The sequence below is a fragment of the Amblyomma maculatum genome, chromosome 8 (genome assembly GCF_055883805.1).
Source record: "Amblyomma maculatum isolate TAMU_Amacu chromosome 8, ASM5588380v1, whole genome shotgun sequence".
Lineage (NCBI taxonomy): Eukaryota > Metazoa > Arthropoda > Arachnida > Ixodida > Ixodidae > Amblyomma > Amblyomma maculatum.
Genome location: NC_139351.1, coordinates 121,671,621 through 121,699,174, shown reverse-complemented (window position 1 = coordinate 121,699,174; position 27,554 = coordinate 121,671,621). Strand labels below are relative to the sequence as shown.

The 27,554-nt window shown below is 45.7% G+C and overlaps 1 protein-coding gene across 2 annotated transcripts in view; it reads right to left on the bottom strand.

Annotated features, from left to right (window-relative positions):
* Window positions 1-2,200: 2,200 nt before the first annotated feature.
* Window positions 2,201-27,554, bottom strand: part of Ent2 (Equilibrative nucleoside transporter 2) — a 45,868-nt gene continuing 20,514 nt past the window's right edge. For both annotated transcript variants that reach the window (XM_084577477.1, XM_084577478.1), the window contains exons 10-13: window positions 25,724-25,825; window positions 19,936-20,044; window positions 16,582-16,667; window positions 2,201-6,717 (exon numbers count right to left, since the gene is read on the bottom strand). In XM_084577477.1, the coding sequence (XP_084433603.1) occupies window positions 6,391-6,717; window positions 16,582-16,667; window positions 19,936-20,044; window positions 25,724-25,825 (624 nt within the window). In that variant the 3' untranslated portion in view covers window positions 2,201-6,390. The remainder of the gene's footprint in view (window positions 6,718-16,581; window positions 16,668-19,935; window positions 20,045-25,723; window positions 25,826-27,554) is intronic.

Here is a 27,554-nt window from a genome sequence, read left to right as displayed (position 1 = left end):
TTAGAACTTTTTCCTTGCATGTAATAGTGTAATTTTGTAAAAGAATGATGAATTTGTTCTTGGCTGTGAAGCACGAGAAATGTGCGGTGAGTCGTGTGAAGCGGAGATAGTAGTAGTGACGCATGTGTGCACGCTGACCAGTCGACTACAACAAACATGGCGGCGGGGCAACTTCTGGAAAATCGGCGCATGCGCAGATCGGTCTATTGGAATCGCTAGAACGTTTTAGACATCGATCCTTCCCCTGCACCCAAAAAAAATTGAGACCTATTTCCACTGTTCTGTCCCTTTAAGTTTTACGACAAGTGAAAAAATTAAAATGTACAAATCCATTAAAGCTTTTAAATTTGACTAAGCGAAGAGCCAAATCTGCTTGAGGGCGTTGATGGGCGGCGCACTGTTTTAAGAAGCAAGTAAATTGTGACGCGTCTGTTCTTTTAGCAGCGCTGTCACCTCTGCAGACTTGCAAGTGATATGTTAAAACTGTATCAAGAGTTATCGCTGCACATTGCGTTGTTGCAAACCTAAGTTCGATGAGTTATGTGCATTTCAAGCAGACCTAGGTTGCTGACACTAAATTTGTAAAACATATGCTCGCTGGGTGTGCTGTTCACGCTGCGAATGTGTGAAAGTATTTGCTCGACCTTCTGTCCCCTAAACTAAGCAAATGTATTGCTTCACTTTACCACTGGAATAGCACCTGTGCAAGCTTCGATCAGCAGTTTGCCGACTATACTGCCACTAGAAATGTGCGTTTTGCAGCAATGCCAGCTTTGGAATTGGAGCAATTAATGCACTGTTTCTTCAAGATGTGTTCTACCCCAGCGGTGACTAACAACAGATTCAATGAGCTGCAAGCCGTGTTGCGCACAATGGGCAGCCGGCCACTTTTGCTATTGAGCTGTTGTATGGGTGAATGCCTGTTGCAACACCGAACAGGCAGTGTTATGTCCAGGAGTATAAAAATACCGCTGCAGACTCCACAACGACAGGTGGATGTGGAAGTATTAAACAACTTGATTAATCTTTACAGATCACTTCCAATGTACAGCGGGCATCAGATACTGCGCGAGCCAATGCTCGCCAATACCACCGGCGACCTCCGACATGGCAGACTAGGTGTGACGATGCTCGCGCCATGTGTTAGTACAGCCTCAGTGAATACCTCTTATACAAGCTTCGGTAACGTGGCTTTGGGTAATCATGACATCACACATGGTGGATCAGGTGGTGGTGGCCATTGTACAGATGGTCTTGACTTGACCATCATCCTGAATCTAACAGCGACAGAGAAACGAACGAGAAACCAGCAAATGCAAGTAGCAAGAGACAACGCTCTTAAAAATCCTGCGCCTCTCCAGAGTATGCATCTGGGTAATTCGGCAGCGTCGACGGCGCTAGGGCGAAGTTTTGCTGCCGGCGAATTCATCTGCACCGAAAAGCCAGTACCTGTAGAAATAAAGTCGCAGTGCAGCCGGTGCGGCAGAAAGCCAATGAAAGCTGGGCAAGCCGCTGATTGTGCAGCTTAGCCGATTGAGCGCTTGAATACGGTGGAGCGTTTGCCTTGTAACTATACTTTTCTGCACTCGTCTAGGTGATTTCTAAAACCCTCACAACAAAAATGCTTGCAGAGGCATAGTGCACACTCATAGAAAATATGTATTTTAAAGCAAAACTACTCCTCCTTCGACTAGTTCAAAATGAAGTAATCGACACTGGAACAAGCTCTTTTTCTACCCCTGGTGGAATGTCCACAAAAACAGAATCAAGACGATGAAAATGGGATCACTCAGGCATGCACATTTGCAACTGAGCAGTACTGGGAATGTTATTGCCGAGTACAGCTGAGTGTTGAATTTTGGGTGCGTGTCTCTGGCTTGCTCTGCAGTTCGAGGTTTGTGGCAAAAATTCATGATGCGGCAAGACGTGGATGAGACCTATTCCAAGAAAGTGGCTAACTTTACCTCTAATCCAACCTCTACAGTGCCATGCTGATACTGCAAAGCTTCGCATGCTTACATTTACTCTCGACAAGACTGTAATTGTGCTTACAGCACAACCTGCTAAACATAGGCTCTTTAGTGGACATAAACAACAGCTTTTGCCAGGCTTAGCATTTGCAATTTGCTCAGTTCTTGGACAAAAATAATTCCTGAGCAAGCTAGTTGCTCTATTTCTTTCAATCAACCTGACAAACACCTCCCAGTGCACAAATGGGCTTTTATTAAAAAAAGTGCAACACATTAGTCTGAAATACTTAACCTCCACGTTGCTTCATCATGTAATATATGTAATATATATATATATATGTAAAATTACTGAAACAGTCCAACCAGCCAGACTGAAAGCAGCCTTGTAGCAACGTCCTCTCTGCAAGCAACACTGTTGACCACAGGACAAACACTGACAGTTACGGCGCAGAGCCGTAGACATGCACAAGCAGTACGGTAAACATCGTGGATAGCCAGCAGCCTCTCACAAAACAAACAGCAGGAAAGCCTCCCAAAAAACCTGTCCCACCTTCAGTCAGGGATACATTCCTCACACAAACTTGATCTCCTTTCACACAAACCGATCTCCACAAGAACAAGCGAGCAATACAGCAATGATAAAGATGATGCTTCGGTATATGGTGCAAACACTGAACACTTATGTCTAGTCGAGCAAAACAGGCAAGCGTCCTAAAACACAACACAGGCCAGCAGCAAGCATCAATTTACTTAGCATACGGAAAGGTTGCTGCAAGGCAACCCAGCTTTGACAGCAATGTGCTGCCGTCTGTCAGCTACAATAATTACCATGACAGATGTAGTAGTTTCCTATATCGTTAGCAACGCACATTGCAAAGTGTTCACAATATGTGGCAAGTAGCCTGCACACAAATGACCATGTTCAGAGAAATTGCTATGACATAATTGACTGACAGAAGTCAGCATGTATTCACTGTACTATTTTCCATAAAGACAAGTTGTAGAAGGCATGTTTTTGTGAAAAAGCCCAGGCAATTAGCCTTTGGTTCAAAGAGTACAAATGAAATGTCAGAAAAGAGCATTTAAAGAAAACTGTCTTACAAATTTACAGCTCATGAAAATGCCAAAGATGGGTCACATTTATTTCTCACATCACAAAGATGTTTCATAATACTTCCTATGCTAGACTACAAGCATCAATAACAGCTCACAGGCACCTTACGGCCAAGCTTTACAGCACATAATTAGTGTTCGAAATCACTGTTTGTGTGGGCTTTACAAGGTTTATCTCGTCCATAAAAAGCAAGTCATTATGAAAGTTAAAATTTTTCTCTAGTTTCTGCCTTCCAATCCTATACACTGCAAAGGTGACTATTATTTTATCAACATTAATAATCCCGGATGAACCTCCAGACAGCGAAAAATATTAGGCCGGTAGATAAAAATGACTAATGGCAAGAAAACTGAGCAGTGTCATTGGTGCCTAACCGAAGTCATATCTATAGATAAGAAAATGCCTTAGTGATGGGAAGGCAATTTGTAATTATCTGAACACAATTTCCCACTAAATACACCAGCAATAAAGTTTGTTGTCCTCACCTCATAAGAAATATTAAAAGAGGAGCGACTAAGGAAGTGACGAGGTGCAAAATATTCTTAGTTGCCAGTGACAGCCACCACACTTCAACATAAGGAATAGACTTGCAATACAGCCAGCATTACTATACAGTCTGAGGTTGCCTCTGTGAGGTAGCACTATTGGTCTGCGGTCCCAGCAGCACTGGTGATGATGACTAGTCGATTTATCATATGCAATGTGCTCAAATGACCACTAGCATCTGATGTTGCTGTTGAAGCATGGAGCCTCACTAGTCTAAATACGTAACTGGGCATGAATACACAGTGTTAGTTTACCAGTGGCCCTTGAGTACATACTGACTCTAGATTATTTGATCTTCACAGCTTAGGTTTGACACAATTCTAATCTCTTTGCCGTTTCCTGCAAATGACGAGCAGGCAGTAATGCGCAAGTCATGCAGTTAACATGCAGTACTATAAAATAGCACCCAAGGTCAGTTTGATAAAAAAAAAATGCAATATAAAAGAAAACTGAGCCACCAGCAACGGCATAGTTTGCACACACCCAGAAAGCCTTGTTTTGAGAGATCACTTGGGAACAATGAACAAGATCGTGACTTGTAAATGTCTAGCTGGAGTGCCTGTCCTGACCACTAGCGTATGCTCAAGACAAGTTTTAACATATACCAAACAACACAGACGACAACACAAACAAAGGAATCTAACGTGTCCCAAAGGATCTTGCCAAAAACGGCCTCCCAAAAGAGGCGCCATACACGCAAGTACAAATGCACTGTACAGTAAGTCACAGTACACATAGTAACTACAAATTCCCCCCAACAACCACTTGGTTACAGGTACATTTTTTACAAACGTGAGAAATCTCAACACCTTGTACACCCAAGGTCACCTCATGAGCAACGAAGCTATACCGCAAAAAGACACAATCCTGCTGTATGCTGAAGTGGAGCTTTTCTTTGGATGACAAGCTAAAGTAAATAAACTACACAGAACGAATGACAAGCAGCCGACAACATTAACAGCCTGAAGCAAGTGACAACTCTCTGAAGCAATTTTTTCAGGAAAGGACTCGCAGGCTTGTAAAGAAATATGCATCAGGTGTAGCCAAATTGACTCGAAAGAAAAAATAACGCCGAGGCCTTTCATAACGGTCTTGCTACATGGAACCACTAGCCAACGTTATGCTACCCAATATTTAAACACTGTGCGTTGGTCTCATCTTTGTTGTTTGTGCTCACGAGATAGATTGCACTGCAATTACACTAGCCCTGAACATGCGGTAAAAGAGCCTTGGCTTTCATCAACAGCTCTAGCTTTCAAGACCCGGGCATTTAGGATTTAAAAATATAGGTGTACATCTATCTAAATTAGCTTAACAATAGAGTGCTTGCATACGACCACTGGCCGCAACAGTGAAAGTCGGAACAACCGTACTCAAGCACCTCAGCTTCGCTGACAGGGTGCCCGTTCCTGTACAGGGCACTAACAGCACCTGCAGCAACTGTAAATGCTGAGCACTTTGCTCAGCAAAGGCCATCATTGAATGGGAACTAACTCATGACAATCTAACTGCTAAGACCACACATGAAGAAAACACCGGCTTGCAACCAGAGCGCCTGAAAATGTGAACCCGTGTGTAATCCTGGTTTCCTTTAACCAGGAACAACCGATATCTAATCAGTGGTAGCAAAAAAAAAAAAAAGGTTTATATTAAACAATAATCATGTTTACAGGCTGCAAGTCCGACGCGACGATCACCTCCGTTCAATGATCACTTTAGACCTATACTTTGACGCCATGTGCGAATGCTGCCCGCTGAGAAAATCTATAGGCAAACACTAAATCATCAATGCTTTCAGTCAAGACATAATAATAGTCAAGACAAGTCAATCTGCAGATCAACACTGCCTGTTACTTTTGTACTCGTGGAACAGTGCAGAAGTTAGTGCCTTGAAACTAAAAAAGTTACACAACTGAACGAGTGACAAGTAAAGGAGGCCACGCAACTTTCTCGCGAACAGCCCAGGAAAGAGCAATGCCCCTGCACTACCGCAAAATAAATAATGTGTCCGTATTGTATTCACCAGATGTGCTCAATAAGTTAGATAACACCGGATTTTACGTAACATGCCAAACATGCAAGGGGCGCTTTCTAAAGACAGAAAAAAAAAAGAGAAAAAAAGTGAACAAAAAAAATTTGCTGACAACTCCCAACAATAACACGACAGTTAACGGACAGTAAGGAGGCCGCAGAACATTCTTTATATATACAAGTGAAACGCGCTAATCTCGTGTGGAAAATGCTGGTGTAAAAACTCCCCTACAAGCAACTCTGCTTTCTTGCAATGTTCCCATTTTCAAAACAAATAAGTTAAGGAACTCTCTTCTGTCCCTCTGGCTCCCTAGAAGTCATTACAACATCTGTTCCAATCCTCTCGCATGCATTCGTCTCGTGAGAACCTCGTTGGTGAGATTGCTTACAAAACTCCGCCTTCAGCTCACCCATCACACAACAAAGCCAGCCTTCAAGTACAGGGCAATATCGGCACTGAGTTTTCGTTTTTGCAAACTACTTTCAAATGAACTATCAATAATTGTCAATCCCGAACTGAGAATAAAACATGATTTTGCACCCCAGCATCACCGGTAGTGATTGTTCCCTTTAGAATGGTTGTGCAAAGAGCTCACCGGCCAGTACAAAACTGTCAGCCCCATCAAAATGGCCACAGTGTACGAGTCTTAACCAGATGATGAAGCTAACAATTAGCCCAATTTAGACCGGAAACCACACTCCAAGCTGCAGTTTTTTTCCTCACAATGCTTAGAACCAACTTCCCCTGACAATACGCGGTGCCAAAAATGCTGTGTTTCCGCCCGCGACTAGTCCCAGGACCAGGAAGAATGCCGCCATCATGCCAGCGATGGGGGCGTGCTCGGGACTGGTGGCCGCGCGGGGTGCGTACATCATGGCCAGACTACTGAGATAGCCGCTCGACCAGGCAAAGACTATCATGGCGGCCACGAAGCCCCAGTCACTGGACACCCAGACTGGCAGTACTCGGTCCTCGGGCAGGTAGTTGCAGAGCAGGAACAATGGCAGGAACACCAGGCGGGCCACCACGGCTACCCAGAGGAACCGTGGACCGGGCTGTTGTAAAGAGGGTGGGCAGTGCCATTTCATTTGTCGAGCAGATGAGCATCTTATTTTGTTTCAAAACCATTCAAAACTGCTCCCATTACAAGGACAGCAACGATAATGTAGTCCCAAATTTGTTTTTAGTAAAATTCTAGTATTGGTAAGATGCCTGACTACTGTGTCGGAGTGCCCGGGTCAAATTCAGATTGCCGGCGGCTGCGTTTCAATGGAGGCGAAACGAAGAGGCGTGCGTGTCCTGTGCATGTCAGCACACGTTAAAGAACCCCAAGTGGTCTAAATTACTCCGTAGCCCTCCACTACGGCTCCTCTTTCTCGCTTTCTACTTTCACTCCCACCTTCCTCCCTTCCCTCACTGCGCGGTTCAGGTGTTATTATTCAACTATACATTCAACTAGGTGTTATTATTCAACTATACAAGTTCACCTTCCCAAGTTGGTTCTTGTTTGGCATAAAGTTTATTGTAACAACATTAGCATAGGTACATATTGGGGCCACTTTTTCGACCTACACCAGCTACTCTAGCGTAGCAAAACTTAAATGGCCCTGCTAATTTGTAGAAGACACTTCCTAAGCCTGTAGCTCTTACACACAGTACAACTGTGGAATGAAAATAAAAAATCAAGCAGCAGCAGCAGTAAGATGCACTCAATTAATCAAAAAAAGAGAACAGATGAATGATTTGGGAACTTGAGTGGAAATTGTTGGATAATATTTATAAGAAGCTAATAACTAGTGGAAGTAGGTGATAATGCAGACTGGCTGGCCTCAGAGATCGACGCCCAAGGAGTATCTTGTCGTTGTCGCAGTTAGCTTGCGAAGAACAACTCGTGGCATATTGACCACTCTATTTCATTTCCTAAACTCTTCTAACTAACGGAAACTCCATTTCCAGCCAATCAGTACAGGCCAGCTTCAATTTGTCCCCAGTGCCCCTTTAAAATATGCATTCAAATAGCAAATGGTAACCAAGAGGAGAAAATGTGGCCACTTTCAGTGGTGCCATCCAAAACATTGGGACGATCTATTAGTGGTGCCAGATTGACTATGGTTGAGATCATCTCGCACTATTAGCACGTTCCGTTGAGTTCCAAGTAATCAGCTGAATTGGCTGTCCGAACTCTTGAGATACGCAGCCGACACTCAGGCGAAATCTATACAACCTTGTCTTGACTAGGAACAGTTCAACGAGAGCCATTGTAGAGAAACAGCCTCATCTAAAAAAAACAAGGCAGGACATTAGTTCAAAGATTGCCAAGGGACCATTTTTTTCTTCATTAAGTGTTATCACTCAGCTCTTTATGATGTTCAAATAATGGTTCGACTGATGGGGCTTAACGTCCCAAAGTGACTAAGGCTATGAGAAACTCCGTAGCGGAGGACTATGGGAATTTCAACCACCCGGGGTTTCTTAACATGCACTGACTGACACTACAGAACACATGGGCCCCTTGCTTTTCGCCTTCATCAAAAAGCAGCTGCTGCAGCGCAATCTAGCACTCTAACCACTGAACCACTGCGCCAGGACTGTTCGAATAAAGGTCTTGCATATGCTAAGACGGATAGCAAATTGGCACAAAGTAAGCAAAACAAGAAGCCAGATGTCGAGAAACAGTATCCAACAATTTACACTAAGGAGCCACACTCCCCATGTGCAACGTCCTGTCGTGATGACTCAATGGTAAGGCTACTCAACTACTAATGCATGCTGTGCACTGGGAGTTCTATCCCCCCCCCCCCCCCCCTCCATATTAAAAAGAAGTCAGCAAGAATGTGCACTTTGTGCAGTATACTTTTGGTCTGTGTGAGGTCTGTGCATGTGTGTGTCTAACCAAGAAAGTGTGCTGCAACACAGGTTCCCACAGTGTTGCACGGGGGTGTGAAAGCCATGTTGTGAAGGTACACGTTCTTACCACAAAGGATTTTCCTTTAACATTTTCCTCAAAAACAAAAAAGCAGTACTAATTTTGTACAACCTTGATCAAATATTTCACTCATAAGTTTTACATACAGCAGCGGTAACTCCATACTTTGTACTTGGTTAAACCGAAATTCCTGATGTTTCAACGAATTTCTATGGTTCTGAAATTTCTGATGTAAATTTGATTCTATCGTTAAAAACAGTTGCTTGCACCAGTCTGGTTAATTCAAAGACTTGGAGTGCTATGCAGGAAGGCCAAATCCCAATTTTGTTGCAAACCAGTTACCGTATTTACTCGAATCTAACGCGCCCTCGATTGTAACGCGCACCCGTTTTTCGTGACCCCCACCCCCGAAAAAAAAAAAAGCTCCGATTGTAACGCGCACCCGTTCTCCGCGAAAAAGAGTACCGTGCACCTAACGCTTTCATACAGCAATACAACTTCGTCTCGTTTGGAAAAGCAAAGATTTAATCTCGGTGCACTAAAAAACACACACACAAAAGGAAACGGCTTATCTTGCCAAGATTGTCACTATGCCGGCACAAGGTTCACTCGTCGTCGCTGTCAGACAACTCCTTGTCACTGCTGACGGACCAAAGCATCTCATCCTTGGTGCCGTCCATGGCATTCGATATGCCACATTTTTTAAAGGCCTTGATGACCATGGCAGACGGTATCGTGCACCACGCATCTTTCGCCCATCCAGTGAACTCTTGCAGCGAGGCACGCTTCATTCTGTTGCTGGGAGTGAATTCATGGCAGCCACTCACAAGCCATTCGGTGTAGAGCACCCGAATCCTATCTTTCACTGGCTTGTTCAAGCAAACATCGAGCGGCTGGAGCTGCGATGTCATGCCACCTGGTATCACGACAAGGTCGGTGTTGCACGCAGCGAGCTTGTCCTTGATGCGTTGGTCGAGATGGCACTTGAAAGCGTCGAGCACAAGCATCGCACGCAGGCCCAAACTGCCGCCGGGTCTCTTGCGCCAGACGTTATCGATCCAGTCGGCGACCAAGTCCGTTGTCATCCAACCTTTTTCATTGGCGCGCACAATCACGCCACTCGGAAACACGATTCCTTTCGGGAGCGTCTTGCGCCTGAATATGAGATACGGGGGCAGCTTGTGTCCATCCGCGGTGCAACAAAGCATTGCGGTGACGCGTGTTTTTTCGTGGCCGGAAGACAACACGCGCACTTGATTCGCCCCCTTCTTTTCAACGGTTGTGGTGGCAGGCATGTCAAAGTACAGCGGTGTCTGATCGGCATTTCCAATCTGGCCGAGGTGGTAGCCTTACTTGCGGCGCAAACTTAGAACGAACCGCTGAAAACTGTGCAGCTTTTCTTCGTACTCTTCAGGTAACTTCTGGCATATCCCTGTCTGCCTTCGAAGAGAAAAGCCTTTTCTCTTCATAAAATTAGACAGCCAGCACCTGCTCGCTTTAAGGGGGGACACGGCTCTTTGGCACCGAAAATCGGCCTGAAAATCGGATTTTCAATTTTTTCATTTTCGTATTCCTCGCACCATTCCGCATCTGCACGCAAATTTTCATCCTTATACCCCGCGTATTTATGAAGTTATAGCGATTAAAAAATGCAGTACCACACCCACTGCCCTTTAAATTGTGGACAAACGACACCCAATTTCGATCGCCCGGCGCATGAGAACTACGCGCTCCACCGCGGCGATTTTGGTCTCGTTCGAAAGCGCGCGCTTTCGGCTTATTTTTTCTTTCGGAAAGCAACCCTGTGCGCTCCGCCTTCCCCATAAAAAACAAACAAAAAGATAGCATGCAGCGCGCGCTACTATTGGCCGGTTAAGGCACGTGATCAAAATGGCGTCGTTTGGTTGGTTCCGGCAAGCTAGCCCTGAAATGCGGACTCCCAGTGACGCCATTTTGTCTTTCTGCCGACCACGCTAGTGCAACGCGAGAGTCATGCCAGGCGCGAAGAAGTACCGCTCTTTGCACAAGTTCGGGCGAAAGCAACCAAAGAAACGCGTTAAGAATGCGACTTCGTTGCATACTGTGCAAGAAGCAAGTGCCAGTGCTGCGGGATTGTGTGACGATCACGTTGCGGGCGGCGACGCTTCTCCGATTCCGCTGGACAACGGCGCCGTTCTTCGTGCCGACTGCAGTCGTGTACGTATTGATACCGCGCCTGTCACTAACAGTGACATAACTCAAGTGAGTGCCCGTGAGCAGGCTACGCTTGATAGACTGGTATCGACGCCGGCGACGGCACGAAAGACCGCGCTGTTCGCCGATGCAAGTGGTGCGTCCGCAGAGTCAGATGCGGACGGAACAGCCTCCTATGCGGTAATTGACCTCAGCATTGTGAATATCCTTCTGGATGCCGTGCGGTGCAAAACGTGTCGTGGATGCGTGCGTTTAATTACCAGCGACCGGAGCTATGGCCTCGCCGTAAAACTGATCGTGCTGTGCGACAACTGCGGTGAGATTGCGGCCGAGTGGAACTCGCGGAGGGTTGACGGCGAGAAAAGGTGCAATCCTTTTGAGCTGAATATTCTGGCTAGTCGAGCAATGCTGTCGACCGGTAACGGCCAGACAGCAATGAACGATATCTTTTCGGCGATGGGGTTGTCGCGGCGCGGGATGCACAACAAGACTTTTCAACGGCATCTGAAGAACACACTGCAACTCGCTGCTACCCGAGCCGCCACGACCGTTATGGCACAAGCCGCGCAGGCAGTGGCGAAGGTCTACGATGACTTGTGTTTTGGGCATAGGGGGGAACATTGCCGTGTGCTACGACGGCACATGGATGACGCGCGGACACTCATCACATATAGGCGTCGGTGCCGTGGTGGAACTCTTCACTGGTTACGTGCTTGATTATGTGGTGTTGTCAAACTTTTGTCTGGGCTGCGAAATTGGTCCCAAGCCAAACACTGACGGCTACGAACTTTGGAAATCACGCCACCAGTGCCAAAAAAACACCAACTCCAAGGCTGGTCAAATGGAGGTAGAGGCTGGCAAAATTCTGTTTGAAAGATCTCTGCAGCGCCACAACATGCGCTACACAACCATGCTATGCGATGGGGACAGTCGCACGTTCAGTGCTCTTAAAGATGCTGCAATCTATGGCTACATTGAAATAGTCAAAGAGGACTGCATAAATCACGTGCACAAGCGTATGGGAGCAGCTTTGCGCAACCTCTTGCAGAGACACAAGGGTGCAGGGAAGCAAAGTCTTGGCGGCAGAGGAAGGCTGACAGCTGATCTAGTTGACAAGCTGGCAATATATTATGGCCGAGCGCTTCGATCAAATGTAGGTGATGTGGATGCCATGCAGCGAGCTGTGATGGCGACATATTACCACATCACATCTACTGATGACTGCCCCAAACACAGTTTGTGTCCTACCGGTGAGAAGTCATGGTGCCGCCACAACGCTGCAAAGGCAAAAGAGGAGCCTGCACCAAAGCACAATTACAGTCTGCCAAGAGATGTGGCTGATGCTCTTTTGCCTGTTTATAGTCGTTTATCAGAGAAGAGCCTGCTGCAGAGGTGCATTCGGGGGAAGACCCAGAACTCGAACGAAAGCTTCCACTCGGTCATCTGGACCTTGATCCACAAAGAGCGGCACTCATCACTGTTTGCTGTGGAAGCAGCCACAGCAGAAGCTGTGCTGCGCTTCAATGCCGGCTGCAAGCATACAGCAGCAGCAATTCTGCAAGAATGCAGTACAAATGTGACAGCAACTGGGTCCAGGAGAGCTGAAGAAAAGGACTTGCACCGTAGCGCACGTTCTGCAAAGAAGCGGGCGGCTTCGCTTGGCGTTGCTAAAACAGAAAAAAGAAAACACCGCGACAGCATGCACCCCGACTATGCTCCTGGTGCATTTTAATAGCATGAGGTCTTTGGGGTTGCCCTTCCTGATTAAATGCCGTGAGGCTTGAGTGCTTCCGACAATCCCCCAATTTTGGTAGTGTTGCATTTTTTAAAGATCAATATCTCTGATCCTGTTCTTGCTATTGCTTTAAAAATTTTTTTTCTAGAAAGGGAATCCTGCGAGTCTCATGAAACCAAGGTAAATGCAGTGACCACAAAAGAAAATTTGCTGAGAAGGTTATGTTGTCTTCGGTACCCAAATGGAATTTTACTTTCAAACGTTTCCTATTGCGTAACTTTGGCTCAAATTGGCATAGGCCATTAATTTTCGCTTCAGATCACTTTCCACCTGTTTCTGATCTTGTTGACATATCAATCATTGACATAATTTACACCTACATGCTGTGAAGTGTTTTTCCTCGTTTTCTCAAAACTGCAATTTTGAGGGTGCTGCAATTTTGGAGGAGAGATATCTCTTAGTCTATTTGTGCTATAGCTCTCATTCTTGTCTTGTTAGAAAGAGAAAACCTTCGACAGTGCCGTAGGACAAAAATATGTACAGTTGTTATGCGGCAACATTTACAGAATTAATTATCAATCTTAGGTGCCAACCTGGGCTTTTATTCATAAAAGTTTGACTTATTGTAACTTTGGTTCAAATTCTTCTACCACGTTAATTCATGACTAGCGGCACTCTATGATCCTTCTAGATCACTCTGGCAGGGCTATTCTCATCATGCCATAAAGTGTTTAGTAATTAACTCACCTCCAAACGAAGAACATGAATTAGGCAATATTTTGAAAGCTATTTCATCTACAAGAAAACTAACCAGATATTTGAAATCAGCATGCAAAAGTACATTAATGGTGCAAGTTTCAGTCAGATCCACCCATAAATAAGGAAAAAAGTTTTAAGAGGGGTGTCCCCCCTTAAAGTCGCTCCGCGTTAGCCCTGTTTGTAGGGCTAGCTGCATCACCCGGACTTTGAGCAGGTCCGTCGTCACTGGCCGCTGCGCCGCTCGCTGCTCTAGAACATATTCTGCGAGCCGCTCTTCTATTTCGGTGAACCGGCCCTGCTTCGGTCCACTGAAACCTTTTCGTGTAGCCTTGCTGCCGAAAATCTTTTCCTTCTGCTTGCGCCAGTCCCGCACGCATGTCTCCGGAACTCCGAATGCGCGTGATGCGGCCTGATTTCCGTCCGTCTCTGCACACACGATGACTTTCCTTTTAAATGCGGCATCATGATGAACTCGACGAATCTTCGGCACGTCCATACTGGTCGGTCAATCGCAGAAAACGGGTAGGCTAACCAAAGCACATGTACCAAAGCACACGAAGGACGCTACTGCAGCTAGGCATAGACAGCTAGACCAGCTAGTAGGCTCGATGTGCATACCAGGCGGCCATTTTGAAATGCCTATGGCGATATGATGTCGGAGATTTAGGGTCGTACTCGATTCTAACGCGCACCCAATTTTTGGACACGATATATCGGAAAAAAGGTGCGCGTTAGATTCGAGTAAATACGGTAAGTGACGACCACTCAGGCACGTGGAGCGGCGCTGTAAAGCGATGCCAGAGGTCTCTGATACGCCCTAAAGCTCCAACCCTGGAACTCCCAGCACAGAACTGCTGTGTCCGGTTTGCTGGCTGATGCACGGTTGAGGAGGAGGAGGAGGAGGAGGAGGAGGAGGAAAGTCTTATTTCACCAATGCAGACAGGCAGTCGACGGTTGCCGCTGCCATGGGAGAGTGCGAAGTTCACAAATGCCAAATGCCAACCAGGATTCGTACAGATTCAAAACAGGCAAATTCAAGGATGTTCAAGAATTTCAAGGCACAGTTGGAGTATTTTCAAGGACTCAACCAAATGCTACATGCAGCAGTTTTCAATATCAGGTACCAATTGTACTGAACAAAATAAAAAAAGAAACATTTCAAGGAACAGCTTGTATTGCGCTAAGCCAACATGTACTAAGCCAGCATAATAAAGCCAGTATTGCACTAAGCCAAAATAATTTAAAAATATTCAGTCTTGAAAAACACCCTACAATGCATTGCACCAATGTCGAAGAACAATCCATTCTGCAAAACTGCTAATGGCAACTTCAGGGGGGTTCCTGCTGCTTTTCCTGAATCTTCTCGTTGAGGTTACACAGTTCCTGTCTTGCTTCGTGCAGCCTTCCTCAGGCTATTGGACCTGACAATTTACTTCAGATCATTAGCTGCCTCTGCCTTTTGAGCACATGTATCTGCTGAAGCCGGTGTGAAACCTGTGCAACAGCAAGCGGTGCAAGCCGGTGAAACTCGTGTGCAACAAAGTTCAGGGGAAAAGTCTCCTGACCGGTAACTGCTGAGAAGTCTTCCCTCCTTGCAGAAGAACCATAGAAAAGCACGCTCAGATTGCAGAAAAGACAGTCAACTCCCCACTTGCTGTAACACCTGCCCTGTAGGCGTTGTGCATGGTGTGGAGGCCACAGATCCCAATGTTCAGACATTGAACTTGGTATGCTTGATGCAGGTGCCCTTGTAAATTCTTGAGTAACTTAAGGTTAACATTGTGACCATCCATTGAAATCTGAAGAATTTTCTCAAGAGGGAAAGGCTTGAGCGCACTCAGCAGCTTTTCTTGGATGCCCTCGGATGTAGAGTGCCCCATAAACACCGAGGTATAGTACCTCGTTGCCGCCTTGTGAGACAAATTCTAAAACCGGATGTGAACATCCATTTGTTTCCACTGGAGATAGTAATCACAATCTTTCATCTCCCGCTGCAAAGCAGATAAAAAGAGGGGCCTCAGACCACGGCACGTCACGTAGGCACATTTTTTCTCTCCGCAAAAAAATGCTTTAGCCACGTCACTGTCCGGGAACATACGCTATAATAGCTGGCCTGCTTCCAATGATGACCGATAGGAGAAATGCGATGTGACAACCTTCAAGGTCCACAGAATCTCTGCATTCATCACCAGCTCATGTGCCTTCACGGCTGATTGTTTGCTCGTACTTGGAACTAAATACTTTCGCACCGAGCTGTTGGCTGCAATGTTCATGACACCAGCATGCTTAGCACTCTTCATATGGCTCTTTAATGCCGACTCGCCCATGGTGGTTATATCGAATGTCTTGCTGCAAGGCCTGCATCTTGCGCGGTGCTCCCTCGTCGTATCTGGTGCAATCCAGTCCTTGTAAGTGTCATTAAGCCACGTGCCTTGAAATTTGCATTTCTCAGGCATTAGCTTTGCAGTCGGATGCTTCAGCCGCAACAAGTCGGATGCAGAACCAACGTAAAAATACAATGCCATCAACCACCGTAACAAAGCGCTAAAATCAGATTGGATTGAATCAGCTCAAGTTGGCTTCAGAGCGAAAGGTTCCAATGTGGCTAACAGTCACGCGACGTTGGCTATATTAGCATAAACTAATTTTTTACGCCTGAAACGCAGATACTGAAGCACATTATTGAAAACGTAAATATGTTGACCGTGTTTTTTTCTGATTAATAACCTTTTGCATGTAGTACGCTAGGAATTCAAGGATTTTCAAGGAGCAGAAAAAATTCTAGGATTTTCAAGTCTTGAAAACGAAATTTTCAAATTCAAGGGTTCTCAAGGTTTTCAAGGACCTGTGTGCACCCTGATACCAACAGAGTATTCTCAGAGACAGGGCCGTCTATTTTCTCCGAACCTCAATGCGCGCGCGTCAAATGTGTGTGGCTGACTCTGCGGCATGGAAGTAAGGCTCAAGTAGGAATATTTTGACGAAGTCCTGCAGCTCCAATCGTGTGGACAAGGCCTCACTTTGACTTTGAGAGCCAATTCAAATTTAAACGGTTTGAGAACTGCGGCTTTACAAATTAGTCAAGATAGTCATTAGGGCATCGGCCAAGACCACGCATGTTGTTCGAAATATCGAGGTTTCTCAATATTTTTCGTTACAACATTTAAGAGTCACCAAATGTGCACGAGTAGGTGTAGAGCTGCCAAACACAAAAAAAGGAAAAAAAAAGAGGGGGAAGGAGGGATTAAGGAGTTAACAAAGACACCCTTACAAGCAAACTGAGAAAACATGGTGAGAAGAACTTACCCAACGAACCCATATTGGAAGAATATTGCCCAGCATGGCAAATAAGTTGAAGAAGAGAAAACAGACGGTCGCAGTGAAGTACTTATCTGAAAAAGGCAAGAAAGGCCAGTAAAGGTAACTAGGGTACCCAAGACAAGCATGTTTAACAATCACACTGCAAGTGCAGGAATCATCAGCCCGATCAACTAACACTTTCATACTTATACACCCTCCTTCAATCCTCTAATACAGTGTAATCCACTTATAACGATACCAGATATAACGATATATCGGTTATAACGATCAAATAATTTAGATTTATCAATTTTCCCATTGCCCCTATGTAAAAATAAACCACATATAACGATACGATTATCGGCGATATATCGGATACAACGATAGAATTTTGACCGCCTGGAAAATATTTACTAGCAAATTTCGTATAAATATTTGCGAAAAATAAAATTATTTGATTAGAATGACGCGAAAAGTGCCGCAAATAGACCGTTGTGGAGAAATCCGCAAGGAGGCGATGCGTACGGCCTTTGGAAGCGAGCGCCATCATCATCGCAATCGCTGAAGAGAGAAGGTGGGGAGAAGGGGAGCGCGTCCTTGGCCGTTGTACGTGGAAGATGGCGCCGACTAAGCGGAAGGCAATCTCTCTCGAGGTGAAGCACCAAATTCACCAAGATTTTCGGCAGGGCTTCAAGGTGGGAAGCCTCACTAAAAAGTATGGGCTTTCGCAGTCGACGGTTTCAACCATAATCAAGGCTGCAGATGTCCTCGAGAAAGCCGGCTCCAGCGGCCACGACGACCAGCGAAAGAGGGTTAGAGACCCTTTGTACAGTGATGTGGAAGAGTCTCTCTACCAGTGGTTTCTGAACGCTCGCAACCAGAATGTTCCCATCACAGGACCGATTCTTTGTGCAAAGGCGAAGAAATTCGCTTTTCTTCTGGGACGAGAAAACTTCGAGCCCGGCGGAGGATGGATCCAAAGATTCAAAGATCGCCACGGCATTGTTTATAGAAACGTGGTCGGGGAGGCTGCCTCGCTGGACGTGTCGGCGAAAGACGAGTGGCTGGCGACGAAACTGCCCGAGCTGTTGGAGCGCTATGAACAGAAGGACATTTTCAATGGGGACGAGACAGCGCTTTTCTACGAAATGCTGCCTTCAAGGACGCACGCTCTCAAAGGAGATCCGTGCAGCGGTGGGAAGCACAGCAAGGTCCGAGTGACTGTGTTTTTGTGCGCCAGCATGGACGGTAGCGAGCGTCTGAAGCCTTTTGTGATTGGGAAATCGAAGAGGCCCCACTGCTTCAGGAACCAACACATTCCGGTCCGCTATCGGAATAACAAGAAAGCGTGGATGACTCGCGACCTGTTTCAGGAATGGCTGCTTGAATTTGACGGCCTAATGGAGCAAAAGAAGAGGAAAGTGGTTCTAGTCCTCGACAATTGCACAGCACACAGCGTCAGCGTGAAGCTGACGTCTGTCGAGTTGCTGTTCCTGCCCCCGAACACCACGGCAGGTCTGCAGCCCATGGACGCAGGCGTAATTGCCAATTTCAAGGCCCTCTATAGACGTCGTATGCTCGAATGGCTGATCTTAAAAATAGACCGTTTGGGATCGCCAGAGGATGCTTCCGGGCCTGCTCACCTGAAGGTGAGCTTGATCGAAGCGGTGCGGTTTGTGTATGGTGCGTGGTACGAAGTGAAGCAGTCCACAATCCAGAACTGCTTTAGAAAAGCAGGCTTCGTGCGCCACGACTGTGCGGTCTCAGAAGGGACAGATACAGATGACTTGCTCCCCGAAACTGCCGATGTGTGTGCACTATGGGATCATGTTGCATCTTCCGACAATGCCGGCGGCGCGCTCTTGGAAGACTTTTTAAACGCTGACTGCGCTGCTGCTTCGTGTGAGGAATTTACCGATGAGGCCATTGCCGAGGAGCAGCGACAAAAAGCGGCATCGAGCGATGGTGAAAATAGTGACGACGATGACGGCACCATGGACAACGATGGCAGTGACACCACCACGCCAGCTCCATTGTCGTCACGAAGTGCCGTACAGTCCATCCAGTCGCTGATAGGCTTCATCCATGCTACAGGACTGCCGCACATGTACGCGCAACAACTGGAGACTATGCAGACTGAAATTATCAAGCGTCAGCTGCCGCTCAAGCAAGCGCGGATTTCAGACTTCTTTAAGCGAGATTAAGTTATTTATTCCCTTTATATATAGTACAGCAATAAAGTGTTGAGTGTTCTTTAGTGACTAGCTTTGTTTTATCCGATTGAATCGTCGCTGGCAAGTAGGTAAGTCTGCATGCACGGGCAAATGTATGTGCGCTCTCTTGTTTTGTTTTTTTTTACTTTTTTTTTGCCGGTCCAGATATAACGATAATCGGTTATAACGATCGGATTTTCCCGTTTTCTCAATATCGTTATAAGTGGATTGCACTGTAATACTAGCCAAAAGGGAATGCTGAATGTTAAAAGAAAAAAAAAAAGGAACAAAAAGACAACAATTTTTACTTTGCCATTTCCCAGTTGCATACTCGTGCAGTGCAGCAAAATGACAAGATAAAAAAAAAATCTTTTGCAGTTGACCCCGAATACCTAGAACCTGGATATTTTGAACTGCTGGCTATATAAAGCACACAGACTATCCCCTTGAATATCCTGTGCAACAGAGTAAGGAAGCGAGAAGGGTTCAACACTGCTGAACCGAATGTGGAGCAAAAGCATTAGCTGCAGGTGACCGAGCGTTCTTCGTCTTTTTTTCTTCGCTTTCTTCCGTGCCTCTGTATCGTGTGGAGACTCTCCGCTCGAGTGTGGCGAGCAGTCTTTTAGTCGGGGCTAACGCAGGATGAAACAAGTGCATTCGTTGTGTGTGGTGAACGATGCGTTTCTTTTCAATTGAAAAAGACACCTCTGCCAGCCAAAAAGCACAAATTTTTGTCACTGCCAGATGAGGCTGCCATTACTGCCCAAGTAGGAAAAGGCAGGAAGAAAGATGCATGTCACGACGAGTTTGGAATTCCGTACACCTCGCTCTCTACCATTCCGAAAAGTAAGGCTGCTATTCTTGGAGCGCTCGACAATGGTGCTCATGCGCAGAACAGAATAGTGACGGCTACTGCCTTCCCGGATGTCAACAAGGTGGTGTTTTATCTCAATCTCGTTATCTCATTCTTGCAGCAATAAATTTCTTGCAACAGCGAACTTTTTTTGCTTTTCCCGGAAATTTCATTATTGTAGGTTTCGCCTATACAACAGTAAAAGCCGTGCAAAAAATGTTACACTGTTTTTATGACTGTGCTCCACATGGCAATGAAAGTGACAGGTGACCAGAAAAGTCCTCACAAGCTTACCATCTAGTGGGAACGCTTTGTCGATGCGTTTGATGTCGGAGGTGACGGCAGGAAATGCGGCCAGTGTGACAAAGAAGATCAAGAAAACGTTAAGGCACTGGGGCCAGACCTGGAATGCAAGAACAGCCCTCATAAATAGACAAAAGTGCACCAAAGCAGAGAAAAAGCAGAAAGCAGAAAGACTCCAAAATTAAGGGATGTCCCTGCTTGAGTACAACCTGGGGAAGCCAACAGAAAACGCCACAAATGTATAAAACCCTTCGAGCTCCAATGAGGTGACTCAATAGGCAGTATATTCTTGCTTACTTCATTAATTAAAATAAAATGGAAGGTGTTAAGCAGTAAAGCAGAGGAACAATATATGACCAAGGGCGTAGCCAGACACAGCTCCATAAGCAGCATTTTGGTGAAGCTTTGACAGTGAAACTGACTATGTCTACGTACTGCGCTCCTAAAGTAGTCAAAATCAGCTAGGTAAATCATAAACACTGCATTTTGAAAAGCTCTACTACTTTCATTTTTTTTTAAAAGAGTAACAACTACTTAATTCAACTCCACAACATTCAAGGAATAAGGCCCATATATAGGCAGCAAGTAAAGAATTTAAAGCTTTTTTCTGTGCTACCATTCAAAGTGCTGACATAGTCAACGAATAAAAACACGAGCTTCTCCTCACTGCATTGGAGCAGTATGGAATGGCTTGCCGATGTCACAGATGGTGGCATTTCTAAATTCCACAGCTGCCTTCGCCCACACCTCCCACAGAGCAGTGGTGATCACTGCTCTGAAGGAGGCCCTGCCTGTTGTCCCACTCAATGACAACAAAGGGTCCCTCAGTGATGATTCATTTGCATAAACTGGGGCTTCTTTATGCAGTACAAGTCTACTACAGCAAACTGAGATATACCTTAATGAAACTAAGTCCCAGTTCGTCTTCCATAGACAACTATGCATTTTTTTATGTTTATAGTAAGACACTTTTAATAAAACTCAGTTATAGTCAAGCGTGTCAGACTGCACCAACATACCTCTTGCTGCACATTGCTGCACACGCACGACTTTTTTTTTTCTTTTAGAAAAACAAATAGCGGCGTTTTTTTAGAGGAACAGAACACTGCACTTTAGGCGCTCCATTCTGTTCCATTATTTTCAGCACAATGAAAAGCTTTCTGTCTCAAGTGGCCGATTCCATAACAACTTTGTCAGAAATGCTGTGGAAACATTTCATCGAGAATTTTTCGGACAGAGCATGCACCCATTTTGAAGTAGTTTGACGCTGGAAATAAGGAGTAGCCGCCGTGATGACGACTGCGGATTGGCAGAAGTGATGTACCAAAAACTAATATAAACCTCACCTGGCAGGCAGTAAGTAGACATTTTTAGTACACAACAGCATTCATTTTATTATCTGCCGGTTACGGCACAGGAAAGTACACCTCACTGACAAAAGCATTAGTGGGCTAGGTTCACCGCTGTATCTGAGGAATTCAAAATATTGTGCCGCCATCTAGTGACAAACGCTAAAAGCACATCATAGGCGATGCGAAAGGAAGGTGGTTTTAGCAACCGACGGATGCACCGGAGAGAGAGTGCAAAATGTAGTAAAACAAGGCGAGCCCACTTCAAAGAATAGAGAAGGCTGTGCACTTCCGAAAACCAGTTACAGTTTCCCGAGATGTGGTCACGTGGGTTACTACAGTAATAATTACAGCGTTTCGCCGCTGCAACAAGAGGCCACTTCAGTCGCTTTCCCGCAATTTTCGGTGTGAAATTAAAATTATAAATCCTCCTTCCTCGGAGAACGTAGTGCTCGATCTATACCAAGCAAGATCTTTTCATTTCCACCATAATCATGCGGCATTTCATTCAATTGTTTTAATAAATTAGTACAATGATCGACAACGGCACGCATTGTCTCATTCTGTCATAGTTTATTTCGACGAAAACAAAACGAGGTCTAGAGCTTCGAAGCAATCTACGATAACGTAGTTGACGTCACTCTCGACGCAAATGTGGCATTAGTTTCAAAGGTTTATCCATATTTTGGTCAGTGTTCTGTCCCTTTAAGGCAAAAGCACTTCTTGGCTCATGGGAGATGTAGACTGAGAGCGTCCGCAGCAATTTCCCACTGGAAATGTCCGCAAGAACTAACATAAAGAAAAAGTGTCTCCAGCAAGAAACTATGTCATGCTGGACTCATGAAAATCAGATTGTAATTCTCCTTGTCTAGCAAGAGGACGATAACAGCAATAACTGCAGCTAGTGATAATGACAATGACGGTAGCCCTGATGATAATGACAGTGCATTTAGTTTATATTGACGAGAGTAGCAATGACAATAACGATGCAGTTAGTGAAAGCAGTCCTGCAATGTGGCTTTCACCATTTCCGCTCTTAAGCCGACTTAAGTGCAGTCCTGTAAATTTTTTTTCTCTAATGGTTTTACCAACAGGTTCTCCAGGTTCGAGGAAAAGCCATAGTGGAAAGAAAAAAAAAAAAGAGTAAACCTGCTATGAACACGAAAGAGAAAGGTGGCATGGTCTAGTGAGAAAGTAAAAAGAGGAAAAGTGCAGGAAGAAGTAGGGTGCAAAAGAAATGACTGAAAGTTCGCAGCACCGGGCAGTGTGAAACACGAGGCAGTGGTGGCGATAAGTGGAGACGCAGCATGTGCAGTTTTGGCACACTTAACTGTGTTGCGCGCGTTTATCAACTATTGCCTCTTAAACCACATGAGCAGCAGATGACGACACTGTGTGAATGCAAAACGTTAGATCTAGCTCTCCTAGTATTTTTAGACACGTTGCATTCATGCTAAAGAGGTACTTCCACAAAATGTAAACATAAAATATGATAAATGAAAGAAAAAACTGCATAAAGAGATGATGAGAGACGGATGAAAGGCATTGCGAAGTGTTTCTTTTATAAACCAATGAGATGTGTTTAGTATGTAGCACCTTCAGGGCCATGTCATCATGAAACAACTGATAAAGGCCCTGATAGACTAAACATTTTTGCTGGTCCAAGTGACTACTATATAGGGATTCTACTGTAGTCTAGCTTTGAAATGAAACCTAGACGGCTGCCCTGTTTTTTTTCCCGCATGTCATGCCCCGCTTGGGGAGGGCGTCGTCCACTGACAAAATCACTGGAACGCGTGGTAGAAGCAAACTTCTTTTGAAGCAAACAATGCTAAAAGTCAGAATCATAATCATGGCTGATTGCGTGCAGAGAGACATGGTGATAGGTTGAGTGAGTACCACTGTGCCTAGCTTTATTTGAAGCAGTCTCATGGGAACAGTTAGTGAATGAGGTTTAAAATAGCGAGCATTCGGTGCAATGTGTACTCAGTTTATTCATTTCACCTGTTGTGAATACAGTCGAACCCGGATATATCGAACTCGAAAGGGATCGCGAAAAAGTTCGATATATCGATAATTTGATATACAGAAATAGGCTTGTGATGGCACTTACGATGCAAAAAAACGATACCGTATTTGCCGCGTAGTCAACCCACTCCCATAATGAACCCTCTCTCCACTTTTGCGCCCGAGAATTTGAAAAAAAAAAATAAAAAATGCTTTAAGGCCAGCTCGCTCACATGCAAGCGATTGAGCGGCAGAACAGCGACGAGCGGCAGCGACAGAGCGAAAAATTTCCAACTTGTTGGAACTCGCCGCTCAAGCCACCGCAGCAGCTCAAAACAAGGTTTCTGTGTCGCTGCGGCAGAAAATCGCGAGCGTTTTCGCTTGCATGCCGATGGCGCGCGTCACTCTGTTTCGGTGGTCTCATCCACAGCTCATTGGCAGCGTGCCAAGATGTTGCGCAGCGATAACGTCAGGGCGCGTTTATCTTTTTATAGCTTCTCCGGTGGCGAGGAGCGAACTTGGCAGAGTGCCCGTGATGGATTGATTGCACAAGCCTGGTTCGATTTATCATGCCGCGCTTGGGGCGGGCGTCATGATCGCAGCAACTGACGGCATGCTTCCATTGATTCAGACATGCAAATATAAATGGCTCCCGCCAAAAAAAAGAAAAAAAAAAAGCCTGCCGCTTTTTAACGTCCGCAGCCGCCATATCTTACGCTACGTTGCGCGTACAGCACAACGATAAGAAAGAATGACTCGCAAAAAAGAAAAGAAAAGAAAAAAATAAAAACCAGAGCTGCCACTTCTCAACGTCCGCAGGCGCCATAATCACGTCAGCAGCCGCGCGCAGAGGGTTCACAACACACGCTGGAGAAAGCGTCCCACGTCTGTCTGAAAACGGGCTGAGCTGGCTTGGCGCATGCGTAGCGCGTGCTGAAGGAGAGAGCTCGGCAAAAGAATGGGCACACCCACGCACATGGCTTGCAAACGTCATGTGTTGGCGCGCAGAAAACGATAACTGCAGATACGTGCCTTTGGAGAATGGAATGGGCACGGCGCTGTCCAGAACTGTCCCCTCTCATTCCTTCCGCGCGCGGCTTGAAAACGCCACGCGGCAAACGGCCAAGAGTGATGCGATCGTCTTTGGAGAAGGCACACTTTCCAGTGCGTAGTGAGGAGTTCGATATATCGAACGACCGGCGAAATTGAGTTCGATATATGACGCGGCTTTCCTATACTTTTACATGGGATTTTCAACGGGATATTCCGTGAGTTCGATATAACCAAAATTCGATATATCCGGGTTCGATATAACCGGGTGCGACTGTATTTGCAAAACCTCGATACCAGTACTTCAAGAGGTTTAAAACTGTGACACTTAAAAGTGAGATGGTGACCGGTTTTTCACACACACACACACACACACACACACACACACACACACACACACACACACACACACACACACACACACACACACACACACACACACACACACACACAGACACACACACACACACACACACACACAGACACACACACACACACACACACACACACACACACACACACACACACACACACACACACACACACACACACACTCACTCACTCTCACACTCACTCACTCACTCTATGCTGAGGCATGCAAAAGGAAAGAAACAGACTGACAGACAGACAGACAGACAGACAGACAGACAGACAGACAGAGAGAGTCTCACTGCAAAAAAATGACCTTCAAGTCGATGAGAAGTTAACCAAGATCAGACAGCATATTGTACCATTTTTTTCTTCACAAAGTTCAAGTGCGGGCTGTGGTCTGTGCTTGTCTCAATGTGGCGTTTCATTACTATAACACTGAAATTCAGTCATTGGCTTAATGTGCACTAATATCACACTGTATATGGCAAAGTGCGGCCACAATGCCCCGATTGAACCGAGTCGCCCGTCTCAGTAGTCGAGCGCCCTAACCATTGAGCCACTTTGGCAGGGCCTAAGTTGGTGGTGAGTTGTACATTCCAGGCTGAAGGTGTATGGTGGGAACGGCAACTGCTGAGCAGCGCTGTAGTTCAATTAAAGCAAGAATGAGAGAGTCATGAGGAACAGTTGGGAGAGAGAAATGAGTGGGCCTCAATGTTAGACAACATATTATTTATGGATTATTAAGAAGTCTACGCTTGGCAGAGGAGATGTGCTTGCGTTCGAGACAAAGAAGATGAATGTAATGGGGAAAAGTTCCTCGTGTTGCGGAGATTGGTATAACGTTCAATTTTGTCTCAATGTATGCAAAATGCCTCTGCAGGACTGCCTTTTTCTGGTCCTTGGAGTGCTTTAATTGCTTCTTATTCCGGTGTTTGTTAAGCGCCTAAAATTTGGGGACCCTACTGATGCTGCTGACGAAAGGGCAGAGAGCGTATACTCACCTGCTTGAAAACGAGCCAATAGGGAGGCCTCCTGGAGCGTGGCGTCCTGCTGCTGGGGGCAGAAGCCATGGCGGCCAGCCGCTGGTGATGCCGGTAGCAGCGCTGTCATCAAAAGAGGGCACACAGGGCATGATTAGTGAAACTGATCCTGGGATTGGTCATAGTCAAACACCAGGCCATTGCACCGGAAAGGCACGGTGGCATATGCAGGAAAACCTGGCAGTATCACAACGAAAGATAAAGAGCTGACCAACCAATCTTTTATCTCAGTTCATTCTCGCCTGAGCAGCACACTTGAGGGCATGCTATAGCCCAGCAGTATGCATAGTAGTTCGTTTTGCCTTTCTTAAATTCATGCCCCAAGCCGATGCCAATGGCAAGCGAGTCAGCCAGTCACACCATTTCAGACACTGTTGTGCACGTCACAAGCCTTTTAGTTTTATTTCGGGATTACTTCCCACCCGTTGAAAGACCTACTCATATTTTTCCCTCTAGCATCCAGATGCTTGCTCTGCTCTTCCAATATGCCGAGTTATTGCATTTTGAAGAGACTTCACTGCACGGACAGTGGATTTTGCAGTGAAGCATCCTCAAAATGTGATAGGACAATTTGTGGAGGGGCACCAGTGCTACTGCTTCGTACAGCAAAAAGGGAGGCACTTACAATTTTGCAGCTATTTTTTGACACCCCAGGAAGTGTGCTAAAAATAAAGCCTTTGATGCAACCACAAAAACACTGTCGCTATCGCTTGGCATTCATCGCAACATATTGACAACTATGTTCCAGTTGTTCATTACAGTAGACTCTCGATAAACGGAACCTCAAGGGACCGGGAAAATATGTTCCGTTTATCAGGAGTTTCGTTTAAAGAGAGAATAGTTTCAGCATTGCGCAATCCGCTTCCGCGTGAACCCTACGCGGTTGGCGCGCGCGCGCGCAGTTGGCAGTCTCAGCGGATCTCAATTTTCGAAATCTAGGTAATAAGGAGAACGGTACACTATGAGAACAAACTTTATTAGAGAAAAATAAGCAGTGAAGTTTTGTTCTAGTAGTACTAGTACTGAAATTTAAAAAAAAAATTTCAAAAGAGTGGGAATTACCACTTATTGGCTAGTGAAAAAGGATTCCTGAAGAATTCTTGTTAGGCTGCTTTTGGGGACGGCGTACTTCGTCGCTAGCGCCGTTTTCGTGAAGCCACCACTCTCGAGTCGTTGATGATCTCCATCTTCCTTTCCAACGCAAGTGCATTGTGCGGTCGTTTTTGCGCTGCCATCGGACCGAACAAAAGCTCTAGGGCTCTAGGGCTTAGGCCTAACTCAACACAACCGCCGTGAACGCGAGCGAGCGATGCGGAGGGCAGTGTACGAGCAAACCGGAAACCGCCGGAGACGGAAACCGGAGTGGTGACGCGGGGAGGAGAAGGAGGGGAGCATTGATGCGTACCGCGATGGCACTGCGCTTGTCCAACTAGTTGCGGTTTCGAGTTTTTCGGTTCCGTTAACGCGGTGGTCGCAAAATTTGAGTTCCGATTAACGAGATTTTTTTTACATTGGCTTAATACAAAACCAACCAATCGCGAGGCGTTTGTTCCGTTTAAGCGGTAGTTCCGTTTAACCGATTTCCGTTTATCGAGATTCTACAGTATATAAAATTACTATGATGCCAACGGCTTTCGCCAGTTTTCTAAGGCCATTCGATAGTTCAAATTTTTCCCGGTGCCGTGAAGGCTGAACTAACAAGATTTTACTGTCTTTACGTTAAGCGCGAAGATATCAACAGTCATCATCATTATGCAGCTGAGAACTACCAAGTCTGTAACGAAGGAGAAAC